Genomic DNA, 22,157 nt, shown 5'->3' with positions numbered 1-22,157 from the left:
GCCGACGATGAAGGTGCAGATAATGTTCGTCGTTTGGCCTGGGAAGTGAAACGGTTTGTGCTAGAACATGTTGCTTCTTTACTTGTTTTCTTCTTCTTCCTACTTAGCCACCCGTAGGAGGTGTTCGGCACTGGTCGTTCCAAGGGTCGGACTCACCTCAGTCCCTGCTTTACGATAAATAGAACTTCCGGGTGTCCATTGCTAGCTCAGGTCGTTCCTCATCAATCACAACATTTATGCAGCCATAGAGGAAGACGCATCTCTACTCAAATTCTGCCCATAATTACGAAACGAACTAGGGAATACGGGTCTAAGTTTAGGAAATTTCAGAGTTCTGACCGTTAACGCAGCGATTCTCCCCTTGCCCATTGCTCATCGGTATGCCCGCGAACTGTCTTCAGATACTTGTTGAAAGCAGCAGAAGTCTTGATAACTTGGCTAAGGTGCTCCCAGTCCAATCGTTCCTTGCGATGCTTCGCAAGTTGTCGCGCCGTCAGTAGCGCATTCCTGATTTGTCTGCCGTTCATCTCTTCTGATGCCAACTGGTCGAGTCTTCTTTCTAGTTCTGGCATGTTGGCATCTTCCTCCGCTGACTCCTCAATCATGTCGAAGAAGTTTTGCCAGATGGCTTTGCGTGACATCTTGGTCAGGTTGTCGTAGTGAATTGCCACCTGGATACGAGATTTGAATGCCTCGTCAAAGGTTCCGACTCGATTGGACGTCAAGATGAGAATGCCTTCATAGTACTCAAGGAGCCGTAGAAACACTAAGTAGAGTTAGTCACATATTCAAGTGTAACGTCGGGGATCTATACGCACCTGATACAAGGCTGTTCCGCTGTAAGTCTGCCATAGTTCTCTCCTCTAAGAAAACGTCTGCTTCGTCCAGCAAGAGAACTATTCCAATGTTAGTTTCCATCAATGATGAACTATATAGACTGCCTCATATCAATGGTAACAAACCGCAATCCCAAGTTTTCCCCAGGTACATCACTGTCTCAAGGTAACTTTCCACATCACGCGCATCGGTGCCAATATCCCCGCAGGTGACTCGATACAACGGCTTTTCTGCGATTTCAGCGACACTGCAAGAGCTGTCAGCCAGTAGCTCCCGCTTATCGCCTGATGATTGAGTTCGACTCGCCTCTCCGCAGTCAATGTCTTCCCAGTCCCTGGACTTCCATGAAGAAGTATGATCAGACCATTGCCTTTCCCAGCAATGATGTCATCCATCTTCTTTGCCGAAGTCTGAATATCGACAAGTGCTCGAATCATTTCCTTGGTCTTGATATCCAAGACGAGGCGGTCAAATGCCCTGTAGTTCCAATCTACTGCATGTGTCTTATCGACATACAGCTCGACTACAACAATCGGAGGTTAATATAATCCAGCGAGACCCATCTTCATTCTGTGACTCTTACCCCATTTCTTTTCTTTAAGATAGAAGCCAAACAACGTAGCTGGCAGTAGCATTTCAGCTTTTTGCGGCAAACTTTCTCGCCGGTTGATTTTCATAGGCCACGGATCGTACCTGCTTGGAGCAGATGACGAGGAGGAATTCTGGCCATACATGATTTCATACGTTGCCGCGTCCACCATGAACCTTGCAGATGCCTAGCAGCAGGTTAGTCTCTTGTTTAAGTCGTTCATTTCAATGGGACTTCTGCCAACGTATCGATATCTCGACTCCCGATCCCATCCCGTGTAGCAGGTATACACATGACCTCTCATACTCCAGAACTGATTTCCTCTTTCAGTCAATATTTTGACGTCTTCTTGTCTGGCGAACTCAATCGGATGAATGTCGAGATCGCGAATATTCGTCTTCTCCTCGGTGACCATACTAATCCGCCCAGATTCTGCAACCCGATGTAAGTTGTTACCGTCGTATTTCCATCTCCAGCCCTCGAGGACAATATCTTTTCGTCTGTGTAGGGTATATTTGCTCAAAACGAAGCCTACTTGGGGCTCGCCTTTTTGTTTGAGAAGAAGCATTTGATTCGGTTTGAATAACTTGTTGATATGGTAAGCGTTGACGTGCCCCTGGAGAAACATCTCCTCGGCCTCAGTATATTCAGCCTCGTAGCTGTCCTTGAGAAACTTCGTCAGAGGTGAAACCACCTCCTGATGTATTCCGACTTCAGCTAGTGCTGATAACTTCTTTCGATGATGGAACAAGAATAGATATGGAGCCTCCATTTCTGCATTGGCCTCGTCATATTCACTTTCATGGAAGATTTGAAACTCCGCAACTTGCTTCAATGCTTTTTGGAGGGCTGGTGACACAATTTTGAGTCTCTCTAGCCTCTCTGAAGGTCCACCCGGGTAGGTTGTATTTCTGTGCCTCCAGCCCTCTTCTCTTTGACCTTGGAGGCAGCGGTGCTCCTTGATAACAAGGAAGCAGAGAGACGGCCGCATGCTCAACCATGTATCAAGATGAAAGATCTGGTCTTCAGCTTTCAGCGGCTGCATACGACCAGAAGATATGTCCTTTTTGGTCACTGGTTCATCCTCGTATAGTTTTTCGTCATGTTCGTGCTCTTCTGCTGTACAGAAGATTCGATGAACAACTTGAAACCCGGGATTTTGGCTGCCGGCTGCTTCTTCTTCTCGCGAGTTACTGCCAGAATCACTGCTAGATGCTGAGACACTAACGGGGCTGAGAGCATGACGGTATCGTGCTTGCCTCTCTAAGAGTTGAATCGTGTCGAGAAGGTAGGAGATGAAGGTAGATACCTCCTTGCTTTGATCCAGGAGATCAATACCGAGTTGATTTTCTGTCACCGAGGCGAGAGTTTCGGCAAGGCCTACTTTGCAGTCGGCGCTTTTGTCTTCTTTGACGGTCTGGAGATCAGCTACCTTGTCCTTCTCACTACCATGGCGATGACTGTCGACTCCCATTCGCTCAATGCTCCCCGCATTTGGCTCCTCCGAGCATGCTTCTGAGGATATCTTTCTTCGGGTCTGCAGCTGCTCCCGCCATTTCGCGTTCTTTAAGGCCTTGAAACGGGGATAACGAACCGGATTGATACGCGGTGGAGGAGGCGGAGCACGGGAAGGATCGCGGGTGGAGCGAGCTGAATTGCCGGTTGCCGTACCCCGAGGCGGTATAGGCAGTGGCCGATACGGTGGTTGGGGTGGCCTCCAAGGCGAGGGTCGTCTAGCCTCGGAAACGTTTGGAAAACTACGCCTCTTTGGTATTGGCAGGCGGTTTACATTTCCAGTGCTGTTGAGTTGATGGCCTGGGTATATTGTCAGTGTCCTGTTGATAAGATTCAAGTTTGAACGGGACTTACGCCTAAATGGCAATTGGTTCTTGAGGTTTGATAGGATCCCTTTTTCTTGCTTCGCTTGACTCTTCGTTTCATCCCGTGCTATACTCGAGCTGATGAATAGTTTCCGTTCTCTATCATTTGAATCACTGTCTGAACCTGAGAGATCCTCATCTGAGCTCCAGTCCGAATCGGTGAGAGGATTTTTCTTCTGATCACGGTCGGTTTCTTCTGGGTCTCCATCCGATGGAAGGCTCGATACATCCGGCTGAGATGGCATGGCTCAGATACCGTGCCTTGGTTGTGAATTTTGTGAAATGTCTTGGATCTAAACTCCTGAAAGATTGAGACTGTGAAACGGCTTACATATGGAAGAATGCGGTTCGAAGCCATTGCATGTGTCCGCAAGATAAATCAAGCGCTCAAGACCAAGTAGTCAGCCAGAATGACAAGCAATCTTCCCCTCATCCTGACACACGTGACTTATATGCATAGTGACTGCCTCAAGTTACGCGAGGTTAGGCTGTGGAGACAAGGGTGACAACAAATCACGCTGATGTGCTTACTGCGCCGATTCGACAAACTCATTCGCTTACGTACAGTGATATGTGCCCAAAAAGCGAGTGAGGTCTCGAGGGTCACGCATAATGTCATCGAATCTTCCCTCGCGTGGAATCAGATGGTCGCTATTATTACACGCTGTTTGCGAAGTAAAATTGAAATACATAAATGCACTTCGATCAAAGATAGGACGAGCTGCATCTTAGTTCGGTCTTATTGCCGTTGTATTCACCTTTGACCAATGTCGAAGTCGAGCGAGATTAGAGAAAGATTGGAGACGAATGTACAGATTTCCTTGAGTAGCTGTTGAAATACTGTCCGTTTCTAGATGAGCTTAAGTGAGAAGTGGGGTGGATTACATCCCTGATATACCATCCTCTAGCGTAATCGAAGATCTGAATTTGTGACCAAAGTTTGGATGTCTTCTCTTGGACATAGCTCTAAACTTGGGTTGCTTCATGAGCCGCTCAATTTTTCTGCCCCTATCAGTAAACAAATGCCTCTCCTCGCAAATAGTTTCGGCTTCTATGGAGTTTTTCGCGCTAAACCTCCACGATGCAATAATGACTTTGATGCTTCCTAGGGCTGACTGTGATATACGCGAGATCCGTTCGATGAATTCACTCATCCTAAAAGCCTGATCCTCGGCCTCTCTTTGCTCTAAAGCGGACTCGATGGCAGTCATGTCTAGAACAATGAATAGCCGCTGAAAACTTGACATGCAGCGCTGAAGTAAATCAAACCACTGGACAATGCTGACAGCGGACTTGAAGTGTTTGGGAGTGAGAGGATTCACGCCTTCGCTTACCACAGCATCATCCAATGCCAGAGCCTGTGATATGAGTGACCGGATGATGTCCGAGACTGATGGTGCTAGACTATCATCATCGACCTCAGTAACGATAGAAGACAACGCCCAGATGACGGGGTATCCTTGCTCAAGCACTATATCGAGAAAATCAGCCGCAAAGTCGAGTGAACTCGTCTTCACCCCTTGCCCTTCCGCGAGTAAGAGGGAGGATGAGGGGTCAGACGTCCAGGCTTTTAGTTTGTATAATTCTGACAGAGGTAGTTGTGTGGGCGCTTTCTGTCTACGTCGATTGCGCATCGATCGGCACCATGCCAGGCTGTCATCCGCTACTGCTGTATTTTCCAGTAGCGCGACTGTTCTGATGTCCTCAAGTTGGCTGGCCCTGAACATTTGTTTATGTTCTTCTTTCAACGCGAGGAGAGACTGCGTGTGGAGAGATTGTTGCTGCTGCATGACTTTGAGCACCTGCATTAGCTTTAGATTCAAATAACTGCCCAAGCCGGTCCCTGGACTTACAAGAAACCATCTCTGTTAGTTGAAGTATCGTCTTATTTTGCCTGTGAATATTGACGTGTAGATCTCGGATCTCAGCCTTGACCGCTGCGCTGGCCAGCTCATCGACGTGCTTGGACCGCTCGGCAATCTCCTCGACGATAGGTTTGAACCCCAGGCTGAATGGTTTAATGATAGCCGTGAACGAGTGAGACAATTTGCCTTTCTTGTACCACTTGATTGCCATCAAGGCGAACTCTATAATCTTTGCATATAGTTGTGATACAGCGTCCTGCATGCGTGGCGTGGGGTAAAGCACCGAGTGTAGCTCGGTTCTAGGCAGCACGAGTGCGATTCGAGACACTGCCTTCGAGATCTCTACAAGAAGCTCTTCATGATTGAGGACAGCCTACGTAATTCGGTCAACATGAACCTACTGTGAATGAAGCAATGCCATAATGCTCACAACGAACAGGAACTTCAACGCGCCCCACCCCAAAGACACGTATTCAGGGTGATGTTGTGAGAAGGTGTCAAATATCGCTTAACAGTAAATCAAGAATCAGCGCATGCTCTTGCATTACCGAATTGACGATTCGTTTTCCAGAGCTTACCTCCATAGAACATGATTCTGGACGAGCAGGTTGTCAAGACAGACTGAATTTTGGATCCTTTGGACTTCGCCTGGTACTCCTGCCGGGCAGACTCGACCGCAGACTGCACATCACTCATGGAGTGCCGGCCTTGGAGCCGCAACTGTTGATACTCTTCATCTGTAAGCTCTTTTCGCAAGATTGCGATCGCATTATCGTATGCATTCTTCGCGGGATCGGACCATCTAGCAGTGTCACGGTCAGCCGAAAGGTCCGTAGACTGTCTCCTATCTGCACAAAGGGACATATCTGACCTCTGCTGTGGGTCGCTGATGTACCATCGTGAAATCAAACTCCCGTCGTGACTATCAGCAACTACGCCAGGGAGCTGACAGACTGCTGGGTAGTTCAAGTTCTCATATGGCGTTAGGTTTGAGGTGATTGTGGAGGCCTGAAGTATGGCTTCTAGGCCCCGTTGTTGTGACGGTGCTTGCATGAAGCTCATCACATAATTCGCGAGTGAATGCACGCCGGAGAAACGCCCGCGTTGATGTCGAGGGCAAGGCTGGCTTCGAAAAAGACGATGACAGTGGTGTTGCCTAATGCAAGACCACCCCTCATATACCTTACACAACTCTGGACGTAGCGCTTACGGCAAGACATTATGCCGAGCAACATGAGGTACAGATCCGATCGGCCGCAGACGCCCTTGAGCATCCTCTCCTATCAAAAACGCAGGGTGATTGGCTGACTACAGTCTGATTGGCGGGGACTGGCCGGTATGCCTAACATGAACATGCCTTACAAGCCCCCGACACATCTCTGATTCTATTGGCGCTGAGCCAGACAAGCCATGGCTGTGTTGAATTTCTTCGCCCCGGGATGGTGGTCCAATGCAACCGGGTCTGTACCAGAAGGGGAACATTCAAGACAAGGAGACGGTATTGAAACACAATTACACAGCAAAAGCAGCTTAGAGCCAAGTCAAAATTGTACACACGGAGAAAAGACTCCCATTCCTCAACACCTAAGTCATACTTCTACATATACCAACAATTAATACATCCCGAGCCATGCAATTGCAGCCGCCCGTTGACGCCGCGTCTTCTCTTCATTGTGGGGTGGTAATATAACATCATCTTAAGCCTCGTCGTAATCTTTCTTCCATAGAAGTCGTCGCTTGGAGAAAAAGCAAAGCGCGCAAAAGGAGGGGGGTGGGAAAGACGGCACTTTCAGCTTTCCTTCACACAATCAGTCGCGAGACTGACCCAGTACCCCTCCTTCCAATCATGACAAAAATCAAGTCTATTATACCTCCTCTGCAGCAACGGACTCGTAGCCGCCTGCTCTCCTCCGGCCTCTGCTCATGTTCATGAGGGTCGGGCTCTCGTACATGGCGGTGTAGTTGACAGGCTCGCCACCTAGCATGGCAGAACCGTTCTCGCGCTGGCCAAACGTGGGCGCGGGATCGCACCAGAAGTCGCGGCAGTTGGCCATGCACCCGTTGGAGTAGGGGTTCTTCTTCCTGCGCTTGTTCTGGGTTGCGGCGCCGCGACCGCGGATGGTCTCGATGAAGGGGTCGACACCGAGGAGACGAGACCATTGCTGGAGACGTCCGCCCTTGTGCTTGTGGCCGTGGGCGTGCGCGCCTGTGGCTTCCGGAGGGGTCAATGATGGGTGATTCGGGTCGAGAGGGGTGCCTGTTGACGTGAAAGCAGTAGTGAGAGAGCCGTCTTGGATGCCGAACATGTTTTCGTAGGTGGTCATTGCGCGAGAAACTTGGACGAATTGGACAAAAAGCAGCATGCCAACCCAAGTGAGCTGCAGAGTTGTCCACACAGTGAGAATTGCTGTGTAGCCATCGGCGTTGACAACCTTGCAGAGGCTGGGGCTAAGGAAGTTGCAGGTTTCTGAGACCTTGTCCGAGATGTCTGTGAAGTCTGCGCCATTGGTGTTAGCGCGAAAGTTGAGCTCAGAGGACTGATACTTACAGTAGTAGACAAGGAAATCGTAGGAAATGATGCCCAACGTCAAGTTGATGAGGTACATGAAGAAGTGGCGGTGGTTGTTGATGCCAACGCAGTTGTAAACCCAAGGACAGTGACTAACATGGTTAGCGATGTTCTCTATCAGTGACCAAAGTTCCACTCACTGGTCGTGTTTCGCGACACACTTCTGGCACCTCTTGCAGTGCTTACTGCGGAGAGGCGTCCGGATCATGCACGTAACACAAAAGTTTGTCTCATCGAACTTCCACTCCTTGAGCAGCTCATCAATGACGGCCTTTTGCTCGGCGATGCCGTTCATCTTGGGAACAAATCCAGGGTCGTATCTCATCGCGGCACTGTAGAAGTAGGCACAGAGACCGAGGAATACGCCAAAGATCAGGTTGAGCCACCAATGAGAGGAAGTACCAGCTGTGTGATGTTAGTGCAAGGATTCAGCGTCGTATAGTGTAGCGAAGCTTACCAGCTGACCCGGTAGTCGCGGGGAGAATAGTAGTCAACCACCTCAGACCGACCAAGAACAAAGATGCAGAAAAGATACCAGCCAACCAGGGCTACTCTTGTCAGTCCAATTCATCACAATGCCACTTGAGGGACTTACAGTCTTGTGGAAGTGTCTCATGTCGGGAGGCGCAAACTCGATGACCTGTTGAGCACACCACTGAAGCGCATAACCAACGACTAGAGAGAAGAAAACACCAGCAAAAACGTTCAAGCTTCCCAGTATCGTAATCATGGACCAAACCAAAAGGAAGGGCCACAGGAACAAGAACTTGGTCACGAAACCCCTCTTATCCTGGCGTAGGAAGCGCGAACCGGGGAAGCTAGGCTCGATCGGCTGTCCATCTTCATCATATCCGCACTCCTTAAGAGCTCGATGCCATGCGCCGGTCGTGTTAAGTTCCTTAGCCGTGACAGCGGGCGTCTTGCCGGTCTGCGTCTTTGCGAATCGGTCCGCTCCGTACTCGAGGAGCCTCTGTATACAGGCCGGGGAACCCTTGACCAACGCCCAGTGAAGCGCGGTGAAGCCCTGCTCGTCCGTGGTATGGATGCTAGCGCCCCAGCGGAGGAAGAGGTCCACGCATTGGGGGAAGCCCTTGTAGGCGGACCACATGAGCGCCGTGTGACCGTAACTATCGAGCACGTCTACGGGGATGCCTTGGTGGAGCAGTAGGACGAGTAGGAGGGTGTTGCCGTTGAAGGTCGAGATGTGGAGGGTGTTGTAGCCCTGGGCGTCGGTGATGAGGGGGTCGGCTCCGTGTTGGAGGAGGAGGTTGACGGTGTAGTAGTGACATCTCTGGGCGGCCCATTGGAGAGGCGTTGCGATGGACTCGCCTCCCTTCTTGTTGATCTCTGCGCCATTGTCGATGAGGAACTTGCACATGGCATACTGGTTGTTTATAGCTGCCCACTGGGATGTATTAGCACAACGAGATCAAACCTGGCCGTGACAAAGCTTGAGAGGTCTAGAAAGAGGCAGCATGCAACGTACATGTAAGGGTGTGATGCCTTCATCATCGGTGAAGGTCGCATCGTACTCGCCCGACTCGAAGAGCTTCTCCATGGCCGGAACGTCTCCTACACGCGCAACCTGCATGATGTCGTTCTCCGCGCTAGGCGCATCGCCGCCGATGCTTCCCATCTCCAGCTCATTATTCAGCGTGGGCGCGGCGGCGCTTGTCTTGTTTGCAGGTTGATTCGGGGCCACGGACGCGGCGGCAGCGGCTGCGGCCGGCGTGGTAGATTTGTCCATCGAAGTCGGCGGGTCGACGGTCGCGTGGGCCAAGCCTTTCTTTCGATGTCTCGGATTGAGGAGGAGAAGGACGGTCGGTTATCGGTTGGGAGGAGCTGTGACGGGTGGGAAAGGAAAGAGTATTATTTTGTTCGGGGAGTTTAAACTTCGGCTCGAACCTAGCGTCGCATTGCTTGAGGTAAGGGGATGGATGGATGGATGCGGTCCAGGCGAAAGAATTGAGACGGGGGGCTCGCACGCGCGCAACGGTGGACAGGGGGGTCACCAACAAACGAGGGATTGATGATAAACACAGCAGAGTGGAAACAAAAAAGAGAAAAACGGTGCCACAGTTGGAAGGAGGACGGAAAAGACGCCCGGAAGCCAAGAGTGACGAGATTGCGTGTCGTCAGCTTTGGCAGAGCTCGGCAGCGTTGGCAAAGCGTTGACGACTGGGGAATTCGAGGTGAGCACCGAGTGCAGTGAGTGGAAGGGGATCGCCGGGAGACCCTCCCCCCCTAAATCGGACTAGCGAGGCTGAGCTGACAAAGGCGGGTCAACCACTGCTGCAGTCGTCTGCCGTGATAGCCGTGATTGGCTGGGAGAGACTCAGCGCCCCAAAGCTTGGCATAAACTGCCAGTGGCACCCATGCTTAGCCTCACCTTAGAGGTTAGGGCGGATTCCTCGGCTTCCTCAGCCTCGTCCGAAAGAAGCGGGTAAACTGTGGCTGAATCTCCGAGGTGCACGTACCACCTGCCACGCCTGCCACCCGACTCTCCTGTCTCTTGCGCTCGTTGGGGAAGGAAAGAGCTCCACTGACGGCATTTGGCGATTTCTTCTGGAAATCTGTCAACGACCACCCGACACGACTCACACCATCCAACCCCTCCACCCCTAGTCAGCCGTTTCGCGCAGGGTCTCCGGGGACACTCTTCTCAACACACCCGACAATTCTCACCATCGCCAGCAACAGCGAAACCGCAACCATGGCCGACAAGATGGGCTCCTTCACAGAGTTCCTCGAATTCATCATGACCCCCTCGACGCCCGTCATCCTCATCGGCGCCGCCATCGTCCTCCTCTTCCCCGTCCTCCTCCACTACATTCTCATCAAGTCAACACCCTACACAACCCTCCCCTCCGTCCTCCTCCTCGGCCCCGCCGGCGCAGGCAAGACCGCCCTCCTCACCCTCTTCGAAAGAGGCGACGCCCCCGCGACAACCCACACGAGCCAGCGCCCCCACACCGTCGAGCTCACGGCCTCGCGCGACAGCAAGACGGCCCAGAGCTTCCGCAACCACGACGACACCAGCGGCACCCACACCAAGTTCCTCCTCGTCGATACACCAGGCCACGGCAAGCTCCGCAACTACGCCCTTGGCAAGCTCGCCAGCGGCGCCGGCGGCGGCAGCAGCAAGAACTCCAAGCTCAAGGCCATCGTCTTCATGGTCGACGCCGCCGCCATTGGCGAGAACGAGGCCCTCGCGCCCACGGCGAGCTACCTCTACGAAGTCCTCCTCGGTCTCCAGAAGCGCGCCGCCTCGAGCAAGTCGTCCAAGCCGCCCCCGCCTATCCCCGTCCTCGTCGCCGCCAACAAGACGGATCTGTTTACGGCGCTGCCTGGCGCACTGGTCAAGTCGAACCTCGAGGCTGAGATCACGCGGATACGGTCGTCGCGCAGCAAGGGTCTCTTGGATTCCGGTGTCGGCATTGATGATGTCGGTTCGGAGGAGCACGATGATTGGTTGGGCGCGTACGGCACCGAGAAGTTCACCTTTGATCAGCTGCGCGAGTTTGACGTGGAGGTGGATGTCATCGCGGGCAATGTTACTGGCAGCGCGACGGGCCCCGATAAGTGGTGGTCCTGGATTGCCCAGCGGATATGATGAGTATTGTGGTATAGGGCAAACAATAATCAAAGCACATAATTGATACGTTGATGACAATGACGAAAGTTATTTTGGTGACCTGAAGCTTGCGCAAAAAACTGTGTGGTTGTGATTCTATCCATATAGGATCAGACTGGCTGCCCTGTTTTCTATGTAGATGTTGAGTCTACTCCCATCCCAAGATTTCCAAGCAAATGCTGCCAACCGGGGTCAGTTGATGCGACCCAAGATTTGCCCCTGCCACCATTGCTATGCCCGCTTTCAAAACGCCGATACCCAGGTAAAAAAGCAACATCATCTGCATCCTCATGCGTAGCCTTGATACTATATATAGGCCAAGTCGTGATTTTTTTCAATTATCGTAGGAAAAAAGAGGGAAAGCGTTTAAGCCTTCTTGTTGACGACCCAGGTGAGCAGATCGACCTTTGTGACTACAGCCACGGGCTTGGACAGGTTCTTGGTGCCCTCGGCCTTCTCGGTAACGACAGCAGCGCTGTTCCACTCGAGGAACTTGCTGAGGGTCGAGAGAGGGGTGTCGAGGGTAATCTCGACAAAGTTGCGTTTCTTCTTGCTCTTCTCGCCCGTCTCGCCGGCCTGTCTGGGATCCGTGACGACCTCATCGAAGCGGCCAAAGTCGAACATGACGTCGCTGACAGGGCTGGAGCCCGTGGCGCGACCTGAAGAGATGTAGCTGAGCAGGTTACCGAGGGTAACCAGACCGACGAGCTTGTGGCCGCTCGCGGACAGGACGGGGAGCTGGTCGAAGCCCTTGTCGCGCATGATCTCCGACGCCTCGGAGCAGGGGCTCGTCGCAGGGACGGACATGACGGGCTTGAGGCGAAGAGCGCGGACGGTGGCACCCTCGTAGGGGTCGACGGAGCCCTTTGCGCTGGTGGCGTTGCCGTTGGAGGTGGCCTGGGTCTCGAGGCCGTTGACCTCGGGGAGAAGGTCGTTGGCGGCGAGCCAGTCGTCGTCGGCGAACTTGGAGAGGTAGGAGCGGATGCTGTCGGGGAGAACGACGACGACGGTCTGGCCCTTTCCGAGGCCGAGGTCCTTGACGGCGCGAACCATGGCGGCCATGGCGGAGCCGGAGCTGCCACCGACGAGAAGACCCTCCTCGGCGATGAGACGTCTTGCGAGCTGGAAAGACTCGCGGTCCTCGGTCTTGTACCACTTGTCGACGAGGTCGCGGGAGAGAACGTCAGGGATGAAGTCGTAGCCGATACCCTCGACCTTGTAGCCCTCGTTCTCGTGCTCCTTGTTCAGGGACTCGGGCAGGGCGAGGATACTGCCGTGGGGATCGGCAGCGATAATCTTGACGTCCTTGTTGTGCTTCTTCAGACCGCGGGCAATGCCTGAAATGGTACCTCCCGTGCCGGCGCCGGCGACGAGGGCGTCAATCTTGCCGCCCGTCTGGGCCCAGATCTCCTCGGCGGTGCCGAACTCGTGGGCGAGCGGGTTGTCGAGGTTGCCGTACTGGTCGAGGATGTGGGCGTTGGGGATCTCCTTCTCAAGGCGGCGAGCGACGCCAATGTGCGACTCGGGGCTGTCCCAGGCGGCTTGGGTCGGGGTACGGATGATGGTGGCGCCAAGGGCGCGGAGGACAGAGACCTTTTCAGCGGACATCTTCTCGGGGAGGGTGATGATTGTCTTGTAACCCTTGATGGCGCCAACGAGGGCCAGACCGATACCACTGTTCAACGTTAGTCGTGAGAACTGGTGATTTTAAGCTTCGTTAGGACATACGTGTTTCCACTGGTGGGCTCGATGAGGGTGTCACCAGGCTTGATGCGGCCAGTTCGCTCGGCCTCCTCAATCATGCGCAGGGCGATTCTGTCCTTGACACTGCCGCCGGCATTGAAGAGCTCGACCTTGGCGTAGACCTCGCACTCGATACCCAAGCTCTGAGGAATCTTGTTGAGGCGGACCAGAGGCGTGTTGCCGATGAGCTCGGTGGCCGACTTTGCGGTGACGGCCGCGCGAGTGGCGTTGATGGCGTCTCCCATGATTGCGATTGGGATGGGTATAATGTGGTTGGCTTAGAGGAGGGAGGTTGATAGAGGGAAAGAGGAGAAGGGAGAAAGGAGGAGGAGAAGAAAAGGAGGAAGTGTAAGAATGAAAGTCAGTCCACGGACTATAGATATGCAAGTGGTAGGAAAAGAGAAACGCAATCGTCGTGGTGGGATGGTGCGAGAATTGAGACGGAGCGAGGGAGAGCACAGGAAGCGGGAATGAAAAATGACCCCGCCAACGCCGAAGATATCCGCCCACCTACCAAAAATGGTCACTTTCCCACCCCTTTGCTACGTAAAGGCACCTTACCGAGCTTACCTAAGGCACCTGACCATACAGGTACCCAACACGCTGTTCAGTACCACCGTGCCAGCGCAGGTACACCAACGAGTGACCTGACAGCTCCGCGACAGTGCAACGCAGCGACACAGGGTCCGGGCCTTGCAGCGGCTTTGCGGCGAACGGCGGCGGTAAAGAGCCCCCCCACACGATACATCCGGCGGCACGCTTGTCTCAGTTCCTTACGTAAGACAGCCCAAAAAGCCCGGCCGGTGAAGTTTCTGCTTTTTTTTTTCTTTGGTGTCGTTCTAGAAATTTTCTGATGCTGCAGGTCGGGCCATTTCCAGTTGTCATTATGTCATCCCGAGCCGACTTTGAATCCCCGTCACTCGGCGTTCCCCGAGTCTTTTTGCTTCATCCGAGGCACGTAGGCTTTACCAGTGTACGCTGTTAAATTTCTGACTCGAGAGACTGCATAAGTGCAGTTCTGGATCTTGAATCTTGGAATGCGGTCGCCGCATACTTATTGTCAGCGACAATTGCCAACGAAGCTTTAGATGGTTCCGTACATCTATGTCTCGGCCGGGACACAATTCGGCCGAACGAGATAATAAATCACCCCACTCGCGTCTATCTCAACTCCACGCAACCATGAACACTGTCAGCATCGAAGGATCACTGTTAGCATACGTGTGTACGAATGGCTATTTGCCTTTCTTGAATCAAATGAATAGAGATGAAGCACAGCACAAGACTTGAGTGAACTCGTCCGCAATTCGGCCGAAGTACCAGCCACCAAACACTTGTCAGCAAGCCACCGCCACAAAACAGCATTACCTAAGCCTAGTAATCAGTCTTCATCCGCCCGTGATGGCCCGGGATAGAGCATATTGACCCCGTGTAAGTCAATAAGACCAGTTGGCTTCAGAATGAGTGAAACATGACCAAAGTATATAAGGCAACTATTCATTCGCATTATCTGTGTATGATCAATCCTAATCCTCGGTTGCTTCAATCATGACGGACCCCGCCGCATCAGAGAAACTCATCGTCATCCTTGGTGGCTCCTATGGCGGTCTATCTACAGCTCATTATCTTCTCAAACATGCCATTCCAGCTTTACCAAGCGCAACAGACTTCAAGGTCGTCATCGTCAGCCCCTCCGCAGAAGTCATGTGTCGGCCTGCATGCCCCCGCGCACTGATATCTGACGACATGTTTCCCCAAGACAAGCTCTTCGTCGACATACCCAGCGTCTTCAAGCAATACGATAGTGAAAGGTTCCTGTTCGTTCAGGGAACCGCAACAACTCTAGCTCATGGTGAGAGAGCGGTGTCCGTCACCACGAAAGGCAAGAGCGATTTAATCACTCTTTCCTACCACGCCCTAGTGATTGCTATTGGTGCATCAACTCCCTCGCCTCTCCTCGGTCTCAACAGCGACTCTGAGAGTTTACGAAAAAGCTGGACCGAGTTCCGCAAGGCTTTGCCGAAGGCGAGAAGCATAGTGGTCGTAGGTGGAGGGCCAGCGGGTGTCGAGACCGCCGGCGAGCTGGGCGAGCATTTGAATGGTCGAAAGTCACAACGACCAAAGGTTCCGATTACCCTCATCTCATCTACGCCTGAAATCCTTCCCCCGCTTCGTCCTGCTATTGCCCGCAAGGCAGAAGGTTATCTCGCTAAGGTCGGAGTCACTGTGCTGAAAGGGGTTCGGGTAAAGGATGTAGTGCCGGCTGAAGCTGGAATTACAGGAGTAACGACAAATGCAACTGTCACTCTAGACAGCGGGAAGACGATGGGGACCGATATCTATATCCCTGCAACTGGCACACGACCGAACACGAGCTTTATCGACAACGCGCTGCTCCTCCCCGATGGACGAGTCAATACCAATCCCCTAACTCTTCGCGTTGATCTAGCTGGGCCCCGCGTCTACGCCATCGGCGACGCGTCTTCGTTCGCCAGGCCAGCTATTCACAACATTCTGAGTGCGGTTCCGATCATGTGCGCCAACATCAAGCGGGACCTACTGCTGGCTTCTGAAAGACCGGAGAGCGCCAGTGACAAGGATAGACTATTCGAGGAGGACGTCCGTGAGACTCAGTTGGTTCCGGTGGGAAAGAGCAAGGGGGTCGGGGCCGCCATGGGATATCGGCTGCCCAGCTTTATCGTGTGGATGATCAAGGGCCGGGATTACTGGCTGTGGACGACGGGGAAGCTTTGGAGTGGAAAGCAGTGGGCCAAGGAGTCTTGAATGCAAGATCTCGGTAGAATTTTTGGTGTTTCTTCTATTCTTTCTGTCCATGAACGGGTTCTTGGTTTGTTTGTTTGTTAGCTTCGATACTAGTCAAAAGACGAACTGGCAATCTCCAAGATCTCCATTGTCTCTTCGTGTCGTCCATGTGTCACACACGTCCAGATCTCACAATCATGGTAAGATGTTCAACGGCAAGTATGTCCTCGTCATGACCACGAGGTTTGAGTGACACGCTGAGTGGACTAAAACTGAAACATCTTCCAAGACATCACGAGTGCGCAAGCGAGCATACATGGCTTGTATATAAAGTAGTGTGGTATCACTGCCAATGCTCTCATCAAAGTGGTACCGAGTGGTCGAGGTGGTCTAGATCACCTGGGCAAACTTGGCTAGGTTTGCTAAAGGTACCAATCAAACATGTTTGTGAGTCGGCGGTCCAAATCCAAACCGCAGTGGATCTTGGGTGAGCACACACACGCTCCTGCCGTGGTGTGGAATACCTTTAGCATGATGTTGTGTTCACAAAATCGCTTCCTTGGCCATTGTTCCGAAGATCTCAATGGGAAAGCCCGATCGATCCTTGAAGACACTTCCTTCCTTTGTTGGAGATCAAAAGCTAGAAATGGAACCGAACTTCACGTGATTTCTCTGCTGTGATAGGTGAAGACAGCGCCGGGAGCCTGAGGTGTAAAAGTAGAGGGCATCGTGAGGTCGCTGTGTGAATATGGAGGTGGGTGATCGAATACTCACCTGCCCAATATAAAATACCACCCTTTATGCCGCACAAGTGAATCTTATCTCTTTTTCCTCCACCACAAACTTCCGTATCATAACCAGATCCCAACTTCACCCCACCGAACACCACCCGCACTATCAATCCACACTCCAACCGTCAAGATGCAGATCAAGAACATCTCCCTCCTCTCTCTTGCCGCTATGGCCGTCAAGGTAATTTTTTGCAACATGTTTTCTTCACAGAAATTTCAAATGCAACTGACACTCAGAATAACAGGGCGCGACTGTTGACAAGGACGTCAACGGCCCCATGGGCGTCGAGGGCTTCGACCTCATGGCCATCGAGTGGGATGTCCAGGCCCACCCAGGCGGTGAGAACCTCACCCTCACCGGCACCGTCGAGGAGGTCCTCAAAGAGCTCCGCACCATCAACCCCAACTACGACCAGGACTTCGGCATCACCTCTCTCACTTCCACCAAGGCCATCGACGCCGCTATCGAGTCCGCCGTCACCCAGGCCGACGATACCTTCAAGGACGCCCCCGTCAACTGCGCCGGCTACGACGATGCCGATCGCAAGCGCCTTGCCCAGGGTGCCCGCTACCTTCTCGATGTCAAGGGAAAGCCCACCCGCGGCCCTGGCCCCGGCAGCTGTGGCCGTGTCAGCTGCAGCTATAACTCTGCCATCTACTGGTGCAACATGGTAAGTGGATGCTTCCTTCCAATGCTTTGTGATATCAACGACAAGACTAACAATGTGAGAACAATACAGGACAGCAAGGCGAAGACCCTCAACTCTTTCAAGAAGATCTCCGATGGCGCCTACTACGTCATTGAGAAGTGCTACCGCGGTGTTGGCACTCTCGTCAGCGGTCGCGCCTTCCACAAGGATAACTGGACCGTCGTCGCTCGCTGGGATCGTTGCTAAGTGGTCTCAATGGTCACCTATTTTCACATCTTATTCGGGAGGTCTACTGAAATTCGGGGTTCGACGCCTAGTGGTGGATATATGCAACGGTGCAGTAGCTTCACCCTGAGAATGAGATTTGGGGATCGATTTTGGAAGAACAAGGAGAAAAAGCCAGTCGTTTTACTCCAAAAGTAGTTAGGCAATCCAAAAGCCTTCTGGCTTGCTGACTCATTCCATTTGATGATTTCGTGTTCAAGGTACCTAACTCTGTCATACATGGACAGGAGAAACGAAGGATAGATCTATTTTATCTGCATCCTGGATGACCACAGCGATAAGGATCTCGCATCCAGGCCGGTCCCTCAAATCGATGACAAAGTTCTTGTTCAAAGAGATCTGCCCACTCTGGTCTGTACGTACCATAATGTAGTATTTCGACAATTCCTGTAGCCACCATTTGCGAGACCTCAGCCTGAGACGTCAGCATAAGTCCAAGAACCCTATCCCCCTTCGGCGTCTGCGTCCCAGAAAGATGCTTCAGTAAGTCCAAAGCCATGTATAGATCGCGCTCCAACTTCGGCTTCTCGCAGAAGGTAACTTCATCGAGAATGCAGAACACCCTTTTCCCCGCAGGCAGCTTTTTTACGAGTCTAACAAATACTCGGCAAAGGATGTTCATATCACGACGTTTCAGTTGTTCTCTTTCGCATCTTCGTACGATTGGTTTGGCGCCGAGGTTGAGTTCAATGTTTTCTTTCATCATTTTATCCAGAAGTTGGCATACAAGGCTAGCCATCATTGCTTGAGGGCGGTATCTCTCTGCAGAATGGCGGTCCAATTTGGCGCAAAACCAGGTGAGAATGAAGGCGTCGGATTGGATTGCGAGCTCGTTCGCCACTTTCGCAGCCATAACGCTGTAAGTAGTGATTCCATCCAGGGACCATTTCGCAGCCTCTTCCAAATCGTTACCGTTAAAGAGGATAGCCCAGGTCGGGCAGGATGGCTTTAAGTTTCCGCAAAATTCCTTGAGAGATGCGTGGCGGAGAAGGGTATTTGCCTTATACTGTAGTTCATAAGACCCATTAACAAGGCTGTTGTAACTGCGAATACAATCGATAATGTCTCTCGGAACAAGTTCTTCATCGTACTTGAGATAATTGAAAATACAATCCGTTATGCTGACCCTCCCTTTTCGTTCCGGTACGGGAGGCAGCGCGTCATCGACGGCTTTCATACAAAAAGTCGAAAACTCATTAGGTCCGCGAGGCTCCAATTCGCTGTAGGCAGGCGGTGGCGAGGTTTCAAGGGGGTGGTTGGAAATGTCGGTCACACCGTACATGTAAGCTTTCTTTGGTATTGGAGAAAACATGGCTTCCAGGCGATTCTTCAATAGGCTTGAGTTTGTGGTGGTTGATAATAATCAGAAAAAAAGACTGGTCGGTGTTTGGGTCGTGTTGTTTATTATCGCAATCTGTCGTTCTCGAAACCATCTCCCTGAACCCCGAGACGACTGCTCATTTATAGAAGAGCCCAAGCTTGAAGAATACTCAATCAATTGGACGAAGAAGCAGTCGTAACAGGGATAGGTAAAGAGAGGAATGCGAACAAAGAAAACCGAATAGAAAAAGTGCATGACCCATGGCTCGAGGGTGAAGCAGAGAAAGGTCGGCAAGTCAAACACCTGTATCAAAGAGCGTATTTGATCCCGCGGCAAAAGGCATTGGAGCGCTTAAAACTTCTAGAGAATTACTGCGCTGGGAATTTCGATGCGTCTCGGGACAAAGAAATTCCAGTCATCAAGCCAGCCATGCGCGGCTGCTTAAACGCGAGACGAAAATAAGTCAAAAGATATCAAAGACAATGTCCAACATTTCTTTCGAGAAATGAAAGCCTCGGCGCCAAATGAGTCAATAGATCAATGGCAATCGATGACAAGAAAATCTGTTATGAATCATGTGATATCTCGCTGTCTCACTGCAATAATAGACGCTGTGGCTGCTAGCCACCCACGTCTCAGTATCGCAGACAATCACGTTTAAATAGTGACACCGAGCAGCTTATTACAATATATTGAGCTCTGGTACTAGACACAAATAATACAAAGGGATGTCCATCTCTATAGATGTCAAGATTCTCGTCCCATCATATGGCCTTCATTATTGACGGATCTGTATCCCCTGCCAGAGTCCGAGTGCTTCGATTTTGTGGTCCAAGTAGTTGGGAAATATCAATGAGTATCCCTTCAGATGACGCTCTTACAGCTCCCAGGACTGCACTGCTACAGTTTCAGCTTCTTTCTTGTCTCCCCAGGTGTGTTTCTCAAGTTACCTTACTTAGTACTTAGGAAAGTATTCAAGAATCACATGATGCTTTCAGTCATCATTTTGCATATTTCCCACAATAACGTCAGGGCCACAACTCTCATTTGGAACGTGCAATAAAGTGTTTTGTGTCTCTAATATCTCAACCTCCGCCGGGTCACGAATCGCCTCAGGATTCCAATCCGGCAAAAGAATCAGGGTAGTCGACAAAGTGTGTTGGGACCTCTACTTCCTGTGGGACTTTCATGATTTGATCCTTACTTTTGAATTTTTTTTCTATTCCGGGGGCCTCGTCCTCACAAGTCAGAAGTAGTTTGAAATATCGAGGTCCTGTGAGCAGCTCTGCAGAATTGGCTATTGCCACCAGTGCGTTGATAGCCTTGTTCGCGTCATCTTCAGTGGGATCGTAATCCTCGTAAGAGCATATTTCGTCGATGACGCAAATTATCTGACTTCCTTCAGGAGCCTGTGAAACCAGCCTGGTAAATATCTCGCTTAGAACCTGAAGTTCCCATTTACCGATATCATCCCAATTGAACTCGCTATTGATGAATGACAGGTGGCACTCGATCTTCTCAATCATCATCCGGTCCAGAAGTTGACATATAAGGCTTGCCATCATTAACCTGGATGAAATATTGACTGGCTTATGAGGGTCTTTTCGGTCCCACATTTGGGTATCATCAGCGCAGAACCAGCCAATGACGAAAGTCGAAATAACATCCTTCTCGTTCACTTTGCACGCCGAATTTATTCTTACGGCGGCGGCCATTTTGCTAGTCGTTGAGATCGTCTCTCCGCAGTGCTCCCCGGCGATAATCAGCAAGCAACGGGTTGTCGGTTGGTATCTCTCGACGAAGTCCCTGAAGAGATTGTTCGCTCTGATGTAGTCCCAAGTTTTCCATTGGTCGCCACTAAGCTCGGTCCAGAAATAAATCTCCATTTTTTCCTTCTGCAGGCGCAAGGCCGTATGGTGGGTGAGATACCGGAATAATCTTTCTACTGTCGTTTCACCCTCTGGATCTATAATCTCGGCAGTTACTTCTGTTCTGAAGTACGACTCATTCTGTTCCAAAGCTGTCTGTTCCGGAGTCAAAGCGTCGTTCACGCCTGCCAAATCGGAAGGCCATACTTGCGGCGGTGCGGAGGACTCTGAGAAGAATTCGCGTGCCGCATCATCTAGGGAGGCAGCTGAACAGAGGGACTTTCTATCTCTCATGTAATACTGCGCGTGGTTTTGTTGCTCGTGGTACCCATAGGCTTCTCGTTCCATATTGTAAGTCATAGGTCCCAAATCAAGCCGTGCGAGGTGTTTTGTTGGTCGTGCTTCGTACTTCTCAGACAGCGAGAGTGAAGGAGGAATAATTGAAAGAGGGATCGCTGTCTCAGCACCCCAGAGCCTTCTACTCTTCTCATTTATAAGTCAAACCCCCCACTTCCTGGCACCCCCCTGTTTCTGGCACCCACAAAAACGATGGGATCACAACCCAACCTCCTCATTACTATTAACTATTGATCCTCAACCACACCCACTACAATACAACTGCCAGCCTCACTAGGGCATTCAGAGTCGCTGGATTCAGCCGTAATAACCTCCTTTTCACCCGCTTCGATTTGAGCCCGATGGATATCCCTGATGTTCGCAAACTTCGTGTTGGGATCGATCTGAACAGTCTTCCTCTTCCTAACTGCAGCGTTGGTAACTTGAGCCTCAGGTGAGCCAGCTGCTGCTGGGCAGCTGCCAGTTGCCAGGCCTGCTCTGTAGCCTTTTCACCTTCCTGAACAGCAGCCGTTGAGTGCTGGTATCATTGTCGAGTTGTGTATAAGTGCAGTTGACCGCTGAGCTCTGCCAGCTTCCTGGGTGTCGACCAGACCACTGCAGAGGAAGCAGAATCCCATGGCTCAACAGGGTAGTTTGTTGACCATTATGGCATCGCTTTTGCCCCGACTGGTTGGTTTGGGTGTGGTGGGCTTAGCAGAAGGCTCAGGTAATACCATAGGGTTCATCAGGGCTTAACCATCGCTACAGGGTGTAGACCAGTCCACTTCCAACCACTTCTGATGTTCGAGACTGATAGACCAGCAAGTCGAGCCTTCTGGTAACAGTCCAGGAAGTTCCTTTTACCTATAATGGTAGAGTCGTTCCATTGAGACAAGTAACCGAGCTCCTTCCGATAGGCTGACTTAACAGGGCTGAAGACAGACTGGTCAAGTGGCTGGAGGACATGAGAGGAGTGTGGTGGTAAGAACAGTAAATGGATATTGTTAATATAGCAATTCCACATGA

The 22,157-nt window shown here is 51.5% G+C and overlaps 6 protein-coding genes across 6 annotated transcripts; 3 read left to right on the top strand and 3 right to left on the bottom strand.

Annotated features, from left to right (window-relative positions):
* Positions 1 to 341: 341 nt before the first annotated feature.
* On the bottom strand, positions 342 to 5,433 carry HER10_EVM0012949 (uncharacterized protein; the record flags this gene model as incomplete). The annotated part of the gene is given in 9 exon segments (XM_035482323.1): positions 342 to 766; positions 819 to 896; positions 963 to 1,084; positions 1,144 to 1,360; positions 1,421 to 1,613; positions 1,671 to 3,539; positions 4,065 to 4,165; positions 4,205 to 5,149; positions 5,160 to 5,433. 9 exon segments carry the CDS (start codon positions 5,431 to 5,433, stop codon positions 342 to 344), a joined length of 4,224 nt encoding a protein of 1,407 aa, XP_035336713.1.
* A 1,360-nt stretch (positions 5,434 to 6,793) lies between these two features.
* HER10_EVM0007413 (uncharacterized protein) lies at positions 6,794 to 9,917 on the bottom strand. The gene is made up of 6 exons (XM_035476970.1): positions 9,227 to 9,917; positions 8,336 to 9,145; positions 8,198 to 8,288; positions 7,881 to 8,145; positions 7,720 to 7,832; positions 6,794 to 7,668 (listed from the first exon to the last, which is right to left on the bottom strand). Exons 1-6 carry the CDS (start codon positions 9,485 to 9,487, stop codon positions 7,037 to 7,039), a joined length of 2,172 nt encoding a protein of 723 aa, XP_035336218.1. The 5' UTR covers positions 9,488 to 9,917; the 3' UTR covers positions 6,794 to 7,036.
* Positions 9,918 to 10,229: 312 nt separating this feature from the next.
* HER10_EVM0012252 (signal recognition particle receptor beta subunit) lies at positions 10,230 to 11,392 on the top strand. Its single transcript, XM_035481650.1, has one exon. It carries the CDS (start codon positions 10,454 to 10,456, stop codon positions 11,351 to 11,353), a length of 900 nt encoding a protein of 299 aa, XP_035336649.1. The 5' UTR covers positions 10,230 to 10,453; the 3' UTR covers positions 11,354 to 11,392.
* Positions 11,393 to 11,444: 52 nt separating this feature from the next.
* HER10_EVM0008297 (cystathionine beta-synthase) lies at positions 11,445 to 13,577 on the bottom strand. Its single transcript, XM_035477824.1, has 2 exons — positions 13,103 to 13,577; positions 11,445 to 13,049 (listed from the first exon to the last, which is right to left on the bottom strand). The coding sequence occupies exons 1-2, from the start codon at positions 13,360 to 13,362 to the stop codon at positions 11,741 to 11,743; spliced, it is 1,569 nt and encodes a 522-aa protein (XP_035336291.1). The 5' UTR covers positions 13,363 to 13,577; the 3' UTR covers positions 11,445 to 11,740.
* A 1,088-nt stretch (positions 13,578 to 14,665) lies between these two features.
* HER10_EVM0002440 (uncharacterized protein) lies at positions 14,666 to 15,901 on the top strand (the record flags this gene model as incomplete). Its single annotated transcript, XM_035472151.1, has 1 exon — positions 14,666 to 15,901. The coding sequence occupies one exon, from the start codon at positions 14,666 to 14,668 to the stop codon at positions 15,899 to 15,901; it is 1,236 nt and encodes a 411-aa protein (XP_035335747.1).
* A 900-nt stretch (positions 15,902 to 16,801) lies between these two features.
* On the top strand, positions 16,802 to 17,567 carry HER10_EVM0009803 (uncharacterized protein; the record flags this gene model as incomplete). Its single annotated transcript, XM_035479276.1, has 3 exons — positions 16,802 to 16,852; positions 16,935 to 17,342; positions 17,412 to 17,567. 3 exons carry the CDS (start codon positions 16,802 to 16,804, stop codon positions 17,565 to 17,567), a joined length of 615 nt encoding a protein of 204 aa, XP_035336428.1.
* Positions 17,568 to 22,157: the final 4,590 nt, after the last annotated feature.

Source organism: Colletotrichum scovillei (assembly GCF_011075155.1).
Source record: "Colletotrichum scovillei strain TJNH1 chromosome Unknown Contig00003, whole genome shotgun sequence".
NCBI lineage: Eukaryota > Fungi > Ascomycota > Sordariomycetes > Glomerellales > Glomerellaceae > Colletotrichum > Colletotrichum scovillei.
The sequence above is the reverse complement of the archived record's forward strand: the minus strand, read 5'-3'. Positions and strand labels throughout refer to the sequence as shown.

Bases quoted from the DNA above. Each gene is read 5' to 3' on its own strand.
- HER10_EVM0007413 (XM_035476970.1), bottom strand. From the start codon at position 9,487: ATGGACAAATCTACCACGCCGGCCGCAGCCGCTGCCGCCGCGTCCGTG. The intron at 9,146-9,226 runs GTACGTTGCATG...AATACATCCCAG, and splicing joins AAGGCATCACACCCTTACAT to TGGGCAGCTATAAACAACCA. The intron at 7,669-7,719 runs GTAAGTATCAGT...CCAATGGCGCAG, and splicing joins CGATTTCCTTGTCTACTACT to ACTTCACAGACATCTCGGAC.
- HER10_EVM0012252 (XM_035481650.1), top strand. From the start codon at position 10,454: ATGGCCGACAAGATGGGCTCCTTCACAGAGTTCCTCGAATTCATCATG.
- HER10_EVM0008297 (XM_035477824.1), bottom strand. From the start codon at position 13,362: ATGGGAGACGCCATCAACGCCACTCGCGCGGCCGTCACCGCAAAGTCG. The intron at 13,050-13,102 runs GTATGTCCTAAC...AACGTTGAACAG, and splicing joins GAGCCCACCAGTGGAAACAC to TGGTATCGGTCTGGCCCTCG.